The sequence below is a fragment of the Perca flavescens genome, chromosome 3, assembly GCF_004354835.1.
Source record: "Perca flavescens isolate YP-PL-M2 chromosome 3, PFLA_1.0, whole genome shotgun sequence".
Taxonomy (NCBI): Eukaryota; Metazoa; Chordata; class Actinopteri; order Perciformes; family Percidae; genus Perca; species Perca flavescens.
In genome coordinates, this window is record NC_041333.1 from 14,671,161 (window position 1) to 14,688,204 (window position 17,044).

The following is a 17,044-nucleotide window of genomic DNA, read 5'->3' on the forward strand; positions in this document are numbered from 1 at the left end:
AGCCCGAAAGCCACCAAATGCATCTTAACACAATGCACTGCTGCTCTACACCTGCAAATAGCATTGTCCAGTGTCAATTAATACTAACTTAATAATTCAAAACAAAAAGAATCCTTGTGATGACGATGATTTTTTTTTCTTTTTCATATCCATAGTTCTTCCTTTGAGGGATTTGCGAATCGGCCTCTTTCAAAAAGGCAGAATTTCTTTTCCTGAAACCTTTGCTAACCTCATTGTTGCAATTTTGTTTCTCTTCAGATGTTGTATTTTTTTTATTTTTTTTCCCGTCTCTGCATGCGTTCTCACCCAGTCTTGCATACTCCCAGTCACGCACGCAGCCAAGCACACAACTCATCCGTCCATTCTCTCGCACATGCGACACGCGCAGCCGGACTCCTGGCCCCGCCCACCAGGGGGAGAGGATGGTGCCCTATCGGGGCGTCTCGTTGGAGGAGATGAACCTGGCTCCTCAGCACTGAGTCCAGACATTCGTACACAATGGGTCCATTCACACACATGTCCGATAGCGTGGCCGATTGGGGGAGGGGCACATTGAGGGTGGCGCCCTCTCTAGTCGGAGGACCGCAGAATTGTGATGGTTCGTGGTTCATCTCTGTTCATAATTAAAGTTGTATTCATGTCTGCATTTTCTTTGTATAGTATTATTTCAAGATCTCTTGATTTCTTATTTTTGGATGTCCTTGGTTCTCCCCGGGCAGACATCGAGTTTTTTTTTTGTTGTTGTCGTTTGAAGTCGTTTTTCCGAAGGCGACCGCTCCAATAACACAGAAGTTATGTCGGCATGTCTCTCAACGCATTCGATGTAGATGTTTTGCTTTTTTTTGCAACATGTAGCCACTCATTCTCACTCGCACCCACTCGCCATCTCAAACTTCATTTGGGCTGGTTCCCTTGGAATGCCAAATGAAATCCACACATTTTTCCTCTCAGATAAGATGCAGCCATGGATCCCACGAGCCAAGCACAATGGATCAAATTTCTCACACTCTCGCGCTCTCTCTCGCTCTTTCTCTCCTAATTTTTTTTTATGTTGAACAGAGTGCTGCATCGTGAACAAAACTCCAGAATACCCCAGATGCCATCTAGAACTGGAATCCCTCGGCTGGCACGTTGGCTGAGTTAAAGCCGTAAGTTCCACCTTGGATGGCCTCTGGGACCAGGCTGGTGTCTTCATCAATCTATATGAAAAGACAAAGGTTTAACTTGTGAGTCATTTTATTTAATATTCATAACAATGTGATAGTACTTAAAAAGTACTAGTACTACTGAAATGTGATATCAGTCTAAAACGCTCAATGGTGTTTTTTTGCCCCCAACTGCTCCTTCCAGGCAGCGCTGCGACCGCTGCCTTCAAGGCACCTAACCCTAACCAGTCCCTCCCAACAGTGCCTTCCAGGCAGCGCTGCCTGGAAGGCACTGTTGGGGGCAAAAAAAACACAGATAAACGTCTAAACCTTCAACTTTACAACACAGCAATACTATTGAAAACCACCAGTAGACAGATCCTTCCAACGTCCGTGACAAAAACAACTTTGAAAAGGGAAATAAATCACTTTTAACTTACATCATCAGATGAGAAGAACTGATCAATAATTTCGTATGCCAATTTGTAGATATCCTCATTTTCGTGATTCTGCAGTTGCTCCACTTTTTCCAAACCTGAGGAATAAAAAAGAAAATTGATTTTATACAGCATTCAATCACAAACGAACACATAATGTTAATAAACACAAACATGATAAAACCCTTGATGGGACTTACCTCCACATTCCTCAATAAGGTTAGCAATCGTTTCAGCCTCATCATCTGCCATCTTGAGGATATTGCTGAGGCCATCCAGAACAACCTGTACGACCTGGGCGTCCTTCACTATCAGCAGGTTGCAGAATGGAGGGATCACCTGCTTCTCAATCAGGTGGGCCACCTGCAGGTAGCAGAGAGACAAAGAGGATCATCAAATGTACACTTTTTGCTGTATGATAAGGGTTTTAATAATAAAACCAGTGGCGATTTCTTTAAGACTGCAAGGGAAGCTCAGCTTCCCCTAAAATGTCTAAAATTTAAATGGTCAAATATGTACTATTGTGTTAACATTTTCTTGACTAAAATGCGTTAGAATACGTTCATCTCGAAGACGAGTTGGTTCAGAATTGGCTGACTCGATTTCCTTCTCATACATTCCCATAGCGTCTCAGTGCATTTCCCCGTTGAAGCCTAGCGTCCGTTGACTTCAATGGGGCTGCTTCGAGCAGTTTTTTTCAGCGCTTCGAAACTAGACGGTCATTGGTTAAATGCTGCGATTATGTCCCGCCCACGGACGCTCAGCGTCTCTGGGGGTCAATGGAGCAGTGGGCTGGCCTGGACGCTGGGTTTCTGCGTGGTGATTGGAGGGTCAGTCGAAGGACTATATCTCCTTTTGATTGACAGCCATTTTGTACTATAAAAAGTCGCCGAAGCTGTTCAACTTCAAGCAGAGCTCAGCTCAGTCCCATCGCGGATTTTACAAGTCTAGTTGAAAGACGAACTGCTGCAATCTGTTTCTTGGTATTTGCTTGGCGAAATTGCTAGCCAATTTTCATCATACATTTCATACAATTATACACCACATTCCTTGTTTCAGTTTAACCTAATTCCCACATTTCCTCCTTTGAGTTTAATATCGTTTTGTTAGACCGTTTGTTCATTCATTCATACAGTAGGCTAGGCTAGTGTTGTAGGGGTGAGCTAGCCAGCTAGCAAACTCCACACGATGGCAACAATGCTAATATTGTCGACCTGATTTTGGCGAAGCCATTTGAAAGTCTTCCTTATGAGGAGAAACTTAGAATTAAACAGCAGGGTTAGATCAACACTTAAGATTGATTTAGTGCAAAAGACAGGGCAAAGTAACAGGTATGTTCAGCTCTCCTGGTATGACAAAGTTAGCTGGCTGTGACAAAGAAAATGTACTGCTGGCCATTCCGCTTGATGAAACCTTCCCATGGATATATTATTTTTATTTATATATATATATATCATAAATAAATGGACAATTTGTATGATGGAGGCCAAAAATGAGCTTCCCCTCTTTGAATGACCAGCAGCCACCACTGAATAAAATTAACTAACTTTTTCTAATTTCTGTTGTATAAATTAAGAATTTCAGCAGACTAAACAAATAAAATGAGTAAAAATCAGTTTTTTTTAAAGAGTTTTGTGATGTGTATCGATGTTAGGGGAAAATATTTATTCTAATTAACATTGTGAAATGGATTTCAACCATATTGCCTATCCTTTTCTTCATACGGTTTCCGTTTCTCATTACTCAATTTCCTTTTCAAAGTAGGTGAAATTGAAAGTTTAACTCCAGCACTGGCAGAGTACAAGGTGATTTGTTGACAAGATTCTCACCTGATCTTTCCTCCCACTTATTGTCAAGTTGCTGATGGCCCAGGCAGCTTCCTTCTGAGTGCCAAAGTCACCCTGAAGAAACAAAAAAAAAAAAAATGATGCATTCAAAAGTGAGCAACGCATACTACCTATACGCTCTCCAAAAAATGATCACACACGACCCACTTCACACAGGGTTTATAGAGGGATGGACACGCACCTTATCGAGCAGGTGAATGATCATGGGAACTAGCTTGGCGTCAATGACAGCCTGCACCTGTTGCTGGTTGCCTGCTGTGATGTTGGACAGGAACCACACTGCCTCCTACAGGACAAAAAGCACAAATACAGTCAGTGACAGTTTCCTACTGCAGAGAGTCAAGCCATGGAGAGTTAAGTGTATGCAGGTTTTCTCCTAACCAAAGAAGCCAAAAGATTTTACTGTGTCACACCTTCAACTAGAGGAGGAGGAGGAACTTGCCCGCTAAAGACTTTGAATGAAAATGAGATATGACAGACTCCCCGTTTTTCTTCTCGAAGCCCGAAACACTTTTCTTTCGTTTCCGCACTGGATCAGAATCCAGAGGTCCAAGCTGAAAGTTGGACCTCTGGTCGAGACAGAGTGCTGTGGGCGGGGCAAGGGTGGCTTTTGAGGCTCTAATCATCGTCCGGGTCACAAAGTGGGCCTCGTTTTTTTAGCGACTGGACTCAGATGCACTCCGATATCAGCAGAGACACATTGTCTTCAGCACCCTCCGACCACCAACCCATGGTATCACATTCAATCACACGCAATCACCCCCCCCCCTCTGATCTGTCTCACTAACTTCTACTGGAGGTCCTCTTCGTCTTCTTCATCCTCGCGATTCTCCGTGATGCGAATATGGCTATCTGTCCCATCTATACCTTCCACACAGCTTTCATACTAGCACCAAAGTCTCTGATTTCATCACTTCCAGACAACTCATGTTGCGGTAGACAGGCGGGTACGTGGGTAGGAGGAGAAGCCGAAGCTAGAGGATGTATTACCTTGTTGATTTTCTCCTTCGGGTGTGTGAGCAGTGCAGGGAAGTGGCTGAGAGCGTCACAGTTGAGCACCACCTGGGTCTGTTCGTCTGTGCCAGTCACTATGTTCCCAACAGCCCTCAAGGCAGCAGTCTGGATGTGGAGAGGAAGTGTAACACTGTTTAATCCTAAATATAAATCTCGTCTCCAGTGTCCATGTCTGAAGTTTTATTAATCTAATCCCAAACATAAGCCGTGTCTCCTCATACCTGAACTTTGACCTCCTGGTGACTGAGCAGAGGTACCAGATGAGGGACGATGCCAGAGTCGATCACCATTTGGATCTGCTCGTTCCCAGCGTCCGTCAGATAGGACAGAGCCCACACTGTGTCTACCAAGATCTGGAGGCAGTGAAGAAGAAAAATGAATACATTCTCATCCATCCTGAACAACTTCTTAACACTTCAGACTGGGTAAGAATGGAGCTCTGCTAATAGTTAAGTGATGCCCGGGCAACATGGCCTGCTTTAAAAAAAAAAAAGTCTACTACAGTCTACTCACACTGACATCAGTGTGGTGGATCAGCACGCAGAGAGCTGGCAGGATCTGAGAAAATAATTAAATAGAAGAAAAGACAGGTGGGATCATTAGGTGGAGAAAATGACAACGAAAACATCAGTTCCCATGTGATCAATCAATAGTTGAAATGGCTTCATGTGCATGTACTCTGCAATACCTGCTACACCTTAATTCATTTCAGCACATAACAGCAACCTGTTTTAACCAGCCTTCATTTAACCATCTTAGGTAGTAGACCGTTGATAGAGCGCTTCCTCTCCTCTTTCTCCCTACCATCCAATAAACACATCTCTCTCTCTCTCTCTCTCTCTCTCTCTCTTAGAAGACTGAAATATTGCCTTTCCATAAACACCCATGTTACCCAGCAATCTGGCGCACACAGACACAAACTGCTCGCGTGTTCTCGCTTCTTAACGCGCATACACACCTCCTGGATCGTCTCCATGGGTGGTGGAGGGTCCTTGTGGCGGCACAGGTTGACCATCACCCATGTGACATTGCGGAGGAAGGTGATGGGGATGGAGGGACTGATGAAAGAGAGCAGGGGCTTGACCACACCCAAGCTGATCACATAGTCTCTGCATTGAGGGCCATCACCTGCATAACACAGACAGACACACAGATGGAGCGCATGTCCTCTCGGGATCGACTACACGCGTTTCCTTGACACACTCATGTTCACACCAACACGACTCACCTATGATGTTCCCCAGGGCCCAGACGGCCTGTTCGCAAACATTCTGGTGAGGAGAGTGAAGCAGCCTCAGGAACAATGGCACAGCATCTACACAAAGAAAACAGAAAGGTGACAATCATAAAGAAGAGCATCGAATGATCTGAGGGGTTGCTTTAATTCAGGTACAACACCATGTTCCTCACAGAATGTATTGACAGCTCTAGGAAGAGATAAAATGGTCAAACTTGAATACAACTTTAACTATCTGACCACACACACTGAGTCCACAACATGCTAGAAAAAAAAAAAAAAAGGAGGTGAAGACTACAATCTAAGTTATTTTGTTGTATATTGCTTAATGTGGATTTAAAACTAATTCATATTCTTAAAATCACAGCTTTAAAAAATAAACATGCAAGCTGAGAAAGCTGAAGATACAGATGAAAGGCTTCATTCAAAGCCAGAGATATTTAAACTCTGCTGTTAAGACTGCATAATTAATCATAGATTATGATGTTATGCATTGTCAAGATTAATAATTTTGAAGTCCACTGATTTATTTCCTTTATGTTCCAGCTTGTTGCAAGTGCTGCCATCAAGATGGAGAAACAGGCGGCTTCATAAAGAAAGAAAAAAAAAAAAACACATTGACCACTTGACGAGTGGAAAAGAATGAAGAGACCACATGTTACGGAAAAGAACAAAGAACTTCTATTTGAAAATGTCCCGTTGATGAAAATGCAATGCCACGCTTACATGTGTGTGAACACATTAGTTCTTTTTAGGAATTTGTTGACATATTACCCATAATAGGACATCATTTCATAATATATTGTTGTACAAATGTAAAAATTTACTTCTGACCAATAATTGTTTTAATGAGTTTTCTTCACCTGGTTGAAAATGTCATCAACTGACAAGGTGACAAATGTGAACATATCGTTTACTACGTAACAAAATAAGAAAATACTACAGGTTTAAATTCCAGCATAGAACTGCACACCCCACTAAAATAAAAGCACCAGTTAGTGGAGTATTCAAAATCTTCCATAAAACACGCTACAGATAAGTGAAAAAAAAAAAGGGAAAGCGAGTTAAAGAAAGTGGTTTGGTTAAGATAGAATGGCACTTACTGGACTGGACCACAGCTTGGGTCTGCTCTGATGTACCAGATGCTATGTTGGTAAGAGCCCAGGCTGCCTCAAACTGGAGAGATGGGCTGTCAAGAGGTAAGAGATGGATGGAGGCTGTGGTTAAAGTGAGTGTAACTGGACAGGGGCGTCAAACAGCAGGAGCATGCTGATGAGTCATTTATATTTCTGCCATTCCTGGAAGGTGAAAACTAGAACACATTTACATAACTGCTATAGATGTAGGCTGGGCTAAAGCCTGCTCAGTCATTTGCATAACTTTGAAGTGTACATGAACTCAACATGATCGTACTATAATTAATTATCGCACATGAAAAAGCGTGATGCCCTGCTACATGCAGACAAACTGAATTTCAGCCTGCTTACTTGTCATCTCTGTCCAGGCAGTGGACCAGTATAGGAAGGATCCCAGACTTAATCAGGTCATCTATGGGAGGGTTACGGTCACTGGACAACAACTTCCTACAAAAACAAAAGAGGATACAAAAGTCCATTACTCACACACTCATACTCACGTAGCTTTACTGACACATACCAACATGAAGAACCAATGACACACAGGGAGAAACAGCTAAAGAATTTGAAGTTAATCACAGTCCCAGTGACTGTATGACAGGAGACTCCACCTGCTCATGACCCAACATCAACAGGTAATGTGGGCATGGTAAAACGGCAGGCTAGACTTTAATGGGGGAAAAGAATGTTGATCATGTTTCATGAATTCCGCTAACGCATTCTGCACTTGACCCAACTACTGAGCTGCAGTGCCATTTACAATGTCCATTAATCAGAAGGGGCTGACTTACTGTTAATCACCGCTGTCTAAACTGAGCTGGAAAAAAACATTCCAACCCTGAAATTTCAACACTGAAACTGTATTTTGCAAGAGGCCATTCCATTTTAATCAGGGAACCTTCTTAAGTATTGGTGTATGGGTGCAGAATTTATGCCGCACAATAACCAGACAAACCAGATGTGAATCTGGATTATATTAAAACTCAAAACTTCAATATTATACAGCACAATAGTTTATTCATAGTGAAAATTAGGTTAAAGTGGTAACACGATAACATTTTACACTAAATGATTATACAGGGACAATAAACACTATTTAATTATTGGCTACCTGTGTAAACTGAAGTGATAATGAGTAGAGTCCAAAAGGGTGAGGGTGTGTGTGTGTTCCTACCTGGCAGCCTGAACAGCACTCAGCTGGACGCCCTGATTATCACTGGTGGCATTCTTAACGCAACACAGGAAAGCCAAGGACAAGGAGTTAAATTCTGATGCACAATAAACACACGGCCCATAAGAGGGGCTGAATGACAAAGAAAAATAAATCAAACATCCTACTTACTTGTACTATTGCTTCAAGAGAGGTGTTTTGCTAAAAAAAAAAGAAAAAGAAAAAAAAAAGAAACATTTGAGAGTCAATAGTCTTGAATCGTGTTTTGACACACATTTTTAACACATACAGTATGTAATGTCAAGAGTTAGAAGATTGTCAGTAACAGGTACATTTTAAACCGGTGGCTAGGCCAGAAAAAGCCATTTGAATATCCTAAAGAGTGCATAGCCTGGCAGTACCAAATGAGGGTGAGCAGTCTGTTGGTCTTTTCTAAAACTGCTTTTGTTGACAAAGCAGGAAGGAAGGCCACCAAAGCACCAATGAGAACAGGGGAGGCTCGCGGTTGGGGAAATGCCACCAGAACAATGCAGCGACCTGCATTCTCATTTTAACCAAATGTGATGTTTTGGCGCAACAGTCAGCAGGCCGCAAGTGAAGGCCAGCATCCAACGTGATAATATGCTAACTGGCAAGCTCACCGGACGCCCTCTACCGTAGCACGTGGAGTATCTTTCTTACTTTTAATCAAGCATTGACCATGACTGCCGGCCCCGTTATATAAAGTTGGCTGATGCCTCCGATAGCCAGCAGTTACAGCTGATTGCCTGTGCACCCTCAAATAAAGGGCGGCAGTAGATTTGCAACAAAAGTCAAACCAGAAAAGAAAAACATTCAAACAAAACCCTGCATACACAATATGCATGAGACATCCGTAATGGATATAAAAAACAGTGGTGACAACTCAGACAGAAACAGAAAAATAACAAAAGCTGAGGGAAAGTGACGATTTAGGAGCCATCTGATTTATCAGCAGGCCCACTTTTTTTTTTTTGTGAAAGAGCAAACCACAAATAGCATCTGACAAAAAGAAAAGGCGCAAATGTCCTCAAGGCACAATCAATGTGTTATTTTAGACAGACTGAAAGTCACAAAAGGTCATTGGATGTTTGGTATTTATACTAGATTGACCAGCATGCACAAAAGCCTATATAATGTCTTGCAGTGAGTCAGAGCAGCATGCCATTGTTGATGTATTGCTAAGCAGCCCATTTCAAGTCGGCCCTCTCAATGCCACTCCGCAGTTACTGTGATTGAATTTCTGAACTGCTGAGTGGCCTTTTTAATCCAGCAATACCACCAAACCTAGAGCCCACTTAGTGATGGTGGGATTCTAAAAACATGCACACATCAAGAGAGGATTTCTGAGACATTTACTGTTGAGCTTTAAGCTTAAACTATAACGAGCACATGGCCTAAAGTTTTGGCTCATCAGTTATGGTAAGATCGGTACTTAATTGGCCCCAATTTGCAGGCTAATTTTCAAGCTACCATCTGCATTACATTTCATGTATGTATCAAAACTGTCACCACAACCAGAACTATTACTACCAAAAGTGATTACAATATTAGGCATTTTCTTCTCTGGTCCCAACTTTATACCTGTTGTCCTTTCATCTGAAAATGGAAAAATAAAAATCCACATAGATGTTCATTGCAGAGATTACATAAGCAGGGATTTCATCATGGCAACAAAAAAATGCTGCATAACCGGAATCCGTCTCAAACATTAATGGAAGTACTGGGCCCCAAAAGCACAGAAAAAAAAAAAAAAAAAAAAAAAAAAAATAGAGGAACACAACCCTGATGAGGGATAGTTTCACTAGTTGCATTTTACCTATTTTACCAAGGAAGTTCTAGATGCATTGGTCTCTTACTTTGAGAAAATGAGACACCAACCAGCACAGAGAAAGACAGACTGCATGTTTGTTCACACTCCTGCCCCACCCAACGACATGGAGCAAGGAGCCAAGGAGGCAGCATCACAGGGACAAAATGCCGGCATGTCCTAAACCTCTGGAGTGTTTAACCATTGAGATTAACCTAATGTGCAAAACGCCTAGGACAAACATTTATGCTAAGCTGTCATTCTGAGTAGTTATCAGTTGTACCTTACAGAAGGGAAACTATTTTCTGCCTTTAAAACACAAAAGCTAAAAATGTGAACTTGGTTTTCTGGTAGCAGCAGACGTATTTTGAGCAGAGGATGCAAGACCGTACCGATCTGAAATCTCCGTCAACATCAGAGTCCTCACAGATGTCCTCGTGAGGCACATTTCTCCGCTTCAGAAGGTGCTCATCTCTTTTGTTCTGTGGTGGAGGAAACAGAAATATCACTTCCAATATGCACATTCCAGCAGAAATTAACGATGATAACAAGGAAAACGCTGCATCTTTCAGTGCATTCTTTTAAAAGACACACTGTAGGTGAAAAGGTCAGAATTTAATGTAGTTGTAAAAGTCTTAGTTGGAATAGGTAATAGCACAATATAACACAAATGTATATTTACCTTTCTGAGTTCCACCACTACCTCAGTCCTCTGTCTTCTCATAGTCTGTGGGCGAGATGGCATATTAACATTATACAACAAGAAACTTTAATCCCAACCAGCCATTGCCCAAGAGAGTGACACTAGCTACGAAATCAAATTTGGGCACAGTGTGAGATCAGGATCCATTTCATGCGACCAGAGCTGATGCGCAGTATCAGTCATACCTGGAGCATTAAGTCAAAAGCCCACACTGTCTATGACAGCACCCAAACACATTTAACACGAGTCCGGCCTAAAATGACCCATCTTAAGTTACCGCAAGACCATTTCATGTGCAGCTAACTCACATATTCTTTGATATATATACCATTTTTATTGATATTCTTACACATAAAACACATGAAGTTGCAATTAGAGACACTCAGTTGCCAATTTATTAGCCACATCTAGCAAAAACTACTGCAGTTAGTCCTTCACAAAAGGTTTTAATGATCACTCTGTTGAAACTGTTTGAAAGGTGCGGATTCTGATTTGTGGTCTATATTGGAGAGTAGTTTGTGCTGCTGTTCAATTGTAGAAGTATTGTAGATTACAAAGCAATACAATTTAACAGCAAGAAAAACTACAGCCTAAAAAATGACCATGAAGTTGAACAAAGAATGTAACATTATATTCGTAGGCTTTATTGCAGGAATGCTGTAACAGACGGCATTAGTTTGAGCTTGGTGTAATGTTAACCAACAAACTGAGTATATAACTGTGTAGGTTTATTATATAGCTCACGTAAAGAGCAGACTAGTTTCGTTTTAGTTGCAGTTAAAGAGTAGATGTTTGTCGGCAATGACAGTCCTCCGCCATGGTGGAGATTAGTTATTAACAGGTTAGCTACTATATCCATGGTTGCTAAACGCGACTCGTGTGGTGGCCTAGCTCGTAACAGATGCGACTTGTCAAACTGGATGAAAGAGTATATCCTGCTCATATACATGTCAAGGGAGCCCGCCTAAAAACAATAACATCCCCTAACAATATTAAAGCATAGGCATGCTGAGCTGACTGTAGATCAGCTGGTAACTTATGGATCCAACGTTAACGTTACCAGGTATGTGATCGTGTTAACAAGCTGGTCGTGTTAACCTGGTTTTCTAAGCACGTGTAACATTGTTAAGCCACGGAATAACATTTTAACACTACGCCACAATTTAAAAGAGCCAGATAACTGGCCAGCTAAGAGGCTAGCTAACTGGTTTCCGCCATTGTTTTTGGTGATAAAGACGGGGGATGGGTGGAACTGCAGCCACCAGCACCACCAAGCTTAACGCTAGCTGTAAGCAGGTTAGCTAGCTAGCTAACTGCAGTATCACTATAACGTTAATATGCCGCTATGTTAGCTTGACAAACAAGCAAATATTTCCACAATACAACCTGAAACTTATTTTTATTTACTTTGAGATATAGCTACAGTTAACTAGTTTTCCCTAGCTTACACGTCGACCTAAACCGGTGGACGATGTGCTTCAGTTAAACTAGCATGTCCCCCGTGGGCCTGGCTAGCACTGAGCTAGCAGAACACAACCAGCGGAGGCGATGAACTCTGACGAGCGCTTCTGACATGTTTTATAACCAACGCAGTCTAATGGCGTAACGAAACCAGTGAAACCAGAAGGGCAACCGCCCCGCCAAGGCCTGCGATCTATAACTGGTGATCGGTAAAGGCCCTGGCCGAGGCTTCGGGTAAAAAGTTCCCGATGGTGGAAATTAGAAACGACGTCACAAGGAAGCCGTGAACATAGCGGCGGAGAGGAGATCCTAGACACCAATCTGCATAACTTTACCTCCAAATCACGGCCCTTATTCTTGAAATTCTTCAACCGCTGGTTGTCCAGTTTCTCGTTGTCAGCCATGTTAACGGTTCTGGTTACGTTAAACGCAGTCTAACTCTTGGATTGAGCTGGCGAGCTACCCTTTTCTGGTTCCCTTTTCTCAGCCTTTCGTTAACGGACTATTTTTCGCTGCTCTGTCCGCGGTGCATACTGGGATTGCCGGTGGTGGAGGCAGCCTCGCTCTGGCGTAGAGGAAGGGTGGGGAAATCCCCTTCACTCTCATTGGTTTCACTGTTAACATCTATCTGCAGGGCGCGCCACATAACACCATACAAACTCATGTTTGATCATTGTAGTCAATGACAAGTAACGTCCAGAATATACATTTAAATACATGTATATTTCATACACTAGCTAGTAGAAGGAAGTACACTTACTGTAAGTACAATGTTGAGTACAGTATTTTACATCTATTTTATGCCACTACTACGTCTCTTTACTCTTTTTTTTTATTTTTTCATAGATACTTTGCAAATCAAGATTTTACATGGTCATCTTAAAAATAGATGCTATGTTTTACTGTAAATCAACTATCAATTAGTATAGCCTATAAACAAGGCTGAGTTACATACCAGGCAAAACAGACTAATTGTCTCAAATTGACTGTGAATGTGTCAATTGATTTTTGGTAAATTGAACTCAGTGTGGCCAGGAGCGACAATTACAGTGACCAATAACTCTTTCAATGTACATTTGGGCATGTGAGTATTGTTTTAAGACTTATCTTAAACTTTAAACTTATCCTTTAAGGCCCTGTCTTGTATTCTATGTCAAAATCCCAAATTTTCATTATCAGGACTTATACTGTACATGCAATGTAATATTTAGCCTACATCTTTGTATTGCAATCTTTAAAGCAAAGGATCTAAGTAGCCTACCTTTCTACTATTTATTTGATCACACACTTAGAACCACCTCCTTTGATTCCTGATATTTTAATATCTTTATTTCATTGCAATAAATGAACAACACTGAAAGAGCGCCAGCATAACATTAAACACACATGTTGAAATCATGACATGACTTGACAGATTTTACAGTTCTGCCATGGCTTTTAGTTTGATGTAACAACATGTATACTTTACAAAACTATATGTTTTAGTCCCATTTGTGTTGCTGAAGAAAATCTATACAATTTAACATTTAACGTAATTCCAAATAAATAAATAAAGCTTGTATGAAATATTAAGCACATAATAAGTTTTTATATTGCATACAAATAAATACATAACAAATAAAACTAAACTAAACTGAACAGATAATGCACAATTGAAGAACAACATTTCACTTATCAGTCCCTTTTTCATGTAAGCCTACACATACACACTCAGACTGAATTATCGCCAACATAGTATTTTTCAAGCGGCTAATATCAGCTTGTGATACATCAGCTGTCATAACCCAAGATTACTCACAGCATCCTCATGGGTTACCACCACGGTTCAAAGGCATTTTGTCTTCACCAGGATTGAGTAAAAGTTATTTGTGCCACTGAGATTAACACTTAAAACTAGGATAATCTCATCCCTTTTATTATCACCTCCTCTCATTTGAGCCTGTAGACGCCACGGTGAGGCCATTTGCTGACGACTTACACAGGCAGACGAGAAGGAATCCTGAACATCATTTGAATGAATCTCCAAGAAAGATTTTCATTTAACATCTGCTGCATCGCAAGACTTGTTTCACAGCTGTGACACTGAAGCCCTTAGACTTCATCTTAACCTTAATGTCCTCTTGAGTCTGTTTAAATGGAGTCTTCATCAGATAGACTATCCTCCTGAAACCTTCCTCTAGTCCCATGCCGGTGGTGGCTGAACAGGGCTGTATAAACCAGGCCCTGCCCTCGCACACTTTTTTCAGGTCCAGTGTCAGGCAAAGCGCTTCTGGACTCATAGCGCCATGGAGGTCCTGTTTGTTGCCAAGGACTACGAGAGGAACTCCTCTGAGACTCTCGTACCTCAGGACCTAGTAAGTGGAGAAAACAAAGTAAAGAACACTTTAATTACTACAGTGTAAAACAGAGATCTTCAACAGGGGGTCCGTGACCACTAGGGGTTCCTTAGAGTTAGGGCAAGGGGGCCGCCAAATGAGGTTTAATATTTTTTAAATATGTCTGAAAATATACATTAATATGAATTCAACATATGAATAGCAAAGATAAATTGGCATATTTTTGAAAAAAAAGAAACATTTTCACATTGAATATAAGCTTACTATAGGTAAGGTAGCCACACAGTTGACCTGTAACTACTGTGTTTACTGTTTTTTAGGTATTTATTGAGAACATGGAATGAATGTGTATGTACAAGATGAATGTTTATGTGCGAGATGTGCTTGGGTGAGAATGTGCTGGTGTATGTGTATGTATGTATATATGTGTGTGTATGTACATATATATATATATATATATATATATATATATATATATATATATATATATATATATATATCTTTTTACTCTATGCTGCTATTAGGAGAGGGTGGCTCCAACAGAATTTTGTTGTACTGCATACAATGACAATAATGATCTATCTATCTATCTATCTATCTATCTATCTATCTATCTATCTATCTATCTATCTATCTATCTATCTATCTATATTAAGGATTCACTGTGCCTTCAACATGTATATTTAACATTAAAACATTGTGTATAAAATATATAATAATATCCATTAATTTTCATCTATCTGTCCCAGTTTAATATGCAACTCAATTGTATAATATATATTTAGTACTTACTTAGTATTTACTCTGTCTCTTTTTTCAGCTAAGGGGTCCGTGGCCTAAAAAAACGTTGTAGACCCCTGCTTTAGATGAACCAGTTTATTGTGTTCAATCTTACCCTATTTAGCATTAAGCGGTATGAACACTCAATGTATGGTTTGTAACAAACTATAATACACTGTAATGTATTTATTAATATGTGGGCAAACTGTTATAACTCCTCCTATGAATAATCTGTGCATAGGCAGATCATGAGTGATTGACAATAAAACAAAGTTGCAATGAAATAGAGTGTAGCCTTTTTTTATTCATTTATTTATCAATTAAGCGTTTATTTATTAGGAAATAATTGTTCTTCACTCTACGTGACAACTGAGCAAACTCCATCCTGGTAAAGGCCTCAAGATCCTGCTGATATATCTAGTAAGTGGACCCTGAATTAAGAATGTATTTTTTGTCAAACTACTATATTACCAAGCTTAAGAATGAACCTTGAAGATCAACATGTTTTTCTGTGAATGATTTGTACATGTATAAACAAATAATGAATGCTTTTAACACACACAAGATATGTTCATGCATATATATATATATATATATATATATATATATATATATATATATATATATATATATATGTATACATGTATATGTATACATGTATACATGTTTATCATGGTTATGGAGTTATAGTTTTTGACAATTACATTAATAAAATAAACACGTGTTCTTATATTTGCTTAAAGTGTGCTATAAGCAATTTATTAAGATTAAAACTCTGCACACATCCTTCTGCACAATGAAACATCCAAATGAAGTAACACATTTTTGACTGGAGGAAGACTTTAAGTGTTACACTTATTAAGAATCAAATATATATTAATATATTTAATTACCCGGTGAAGTTCTTTGCGGGCCTCATCCAGCCGCCTCTGATCCCAGCTGTCCACTACAAACACCAGTCCGGCTGTGTCAGTATAGTGATGCCTCCAATGGGGCCTCATCTTCTTCTGGCCCCCCACGTCCCACACCGTCAGGCCCGGGCTGCTCCTGTCGGTCTCCAGTGTCTCCACGTTGAAGCCCACAGTTGGCACGGTCACCACGCTCTCGTTGTACTTCAGCCTATAGAGCAGGGTGGTCTTCCCTGATCCGTCCAGACCCAGCATCAGGACCTGTGCTTGTTTCCGAGGCTTGGATCCATGCATGCCCATGTCCTAAAAGTGCAGCTTGTGTCTATATTCAAAAAAATATATAAAAAAGTATGGCTTCTTCTTTTTGTATAGCTGTGTAAACTAGCTGCCTGCACCCAGTGGCTCCCTTTGTACTGTCTATGTGTAGGCTTAGTGTGTCTGGCCTCTTATGGAGACTGTCTACAATCAGTATGCTTTATGTACGCACAGGCAGAGTGATCCCTCCCCTCTGTTGTGATGGGATTCCTTCTGTCCCTGCGTAGCTTTCAGTAAAGCTATTTATATCCAAAGTGACATTGCAACTAAATACATACAGGTCTCTGGTTACCACAGCACAGTTAGAGGAGTCACATCACACCTGCTACAGATCATCATACACACCAGCAGCCAGGAAGTCCATGTTTGGTCAACGGGAAGATTGTGTTTCTTTCTGACTGGATGTCCTGTAGCAATGACATCACAGGGAAATTCTAGTTAGGATTATTCGCCCCAAAATGATGGGTAAATATAGTTTCATCTTTAGACTTATGACTTAGACAATATGAAGGTTGGATGTGCGGCTTCCAAAATCCTCTCAGCAAAATTTTTTTCTGGGAATTGGTTATTCATCTCGAACGAGTATGCATATACATAAAACATATTTTGAGTTACTATGATAGACTATAGCATTGCACAATATTTTACTACAGTAAGACTTGACAATATGATCCAAATGATAAATTGTCACAATTAGTAAAATAACAATAAATAAAACAATGTGTA

At 40.6% G+C, this 17,044-nt stretch overlaps 2 protein-coding genes across 2 annotated transcripts; both read right to left on the reverse strand.

Moving 5' to 3' along the window:
• Positions 1–88: 88 nt before the first annotated feature.
• Positions 89–12,589, reverse strand: kpna4 (karyopherin alpha 4 (importin alpha 3)). Its single transcript, XM_028573002.1, has 17 exons — positions 12,315–12,589; positions 10,498–10,542; positions 10,208–10,297; positions 8,159–8,188; positions 7,991–8,043; positions 7,168–7,263; positions 6,784–6,869; positions 5,672–5,758; positions 5,402–5,571; positions 4,957–5,001; positions 4,665–4,796; positions 4,420–4,548; positions 3,611–3,715; positions 3,412–3,483; positions 1,783–1,945; positions 1,586–1,680; positions 89–1,199 (listed from the first exon to the last, which is right to left on the reverse strand). The coding sequence occupies exons 1-17, from the start codon at positions 12,381–12,383 to the stop codon at positions 1,104–1,106; spliced, it is 1,563 nt and encodes a 520-aa protein (XP_028428803.1). The 5' UTR covers positions 12,384–12,589; the 3' UTR covers positions 89–1,103.
• Positions 12,590–13,265: 676 nt separating this feature from the next.
• Positions 13,266–16,481, reverse strand: LOC114552315 (ADP-ribosylation factor-like protein 14). Its single transcript, XM_028573005.1, has 2 exons — positions 15,989–16,481; positions 13,266–14,330 (listed from the first exon to the last, which is right to left on the reverse strand). Exons 1-2 carry the CDS (start codon positions 16,301–16,303, stop codon positions 14,019–14,021), a joined length of 627 nt encoding a protein of 208 aa, XP_028428806.1. The 5' UTR covers positions 16,304–16,481; the 3' UTR covers positions 13,266–14,018.
• Positions 16,482–17,044: the final 563 nt, after the last annotated feature.

What these genes read in the sequence shown, in the direction of transcription:
- LOC114552315 (XM_028573005.1), bottom strand. Translation starts at nt 16,303, where the DNA reads ATGGGCATGCATGGATCCAAGCCTCGGAAACAAGCACAGGTCCTGATG. An exon ending in CCCGCAAAGAACTTCACCGG is followed by an intron (nt 14,331 to 15,988) that starts GTAATTAAATAT and finishes TCCACTTACTAG; the next exon opens with GTCCTGAGGTACGAGAGTCT.
- kpna4 (XM_028573002.1), bottom strand. Translation starts at nt 12,383, where the DNA reads ATGGCTGACAACGAGAAACTGGACAACCAGCGGTTGAAGAATTTCAAG. An exon ending in AGTGCTGTTCAGGCTGCCAG is followed by an intron (nt 7,264 to 7,990) that starts GTAGGAACACAC and finishes TTGTTTTTGTAG; the next exon opens with GAAGTTGTTGTCCAGTGACC. An exon ending in TGCCTGGACAGAGATGACAA is followed by an intron (nt 6,870 to 7,167) that starts GTAAGCAGGCTG and finishes ACCTCTTGACAG; the next exon opens with CCCATCTCTCCAGTTTGAGG.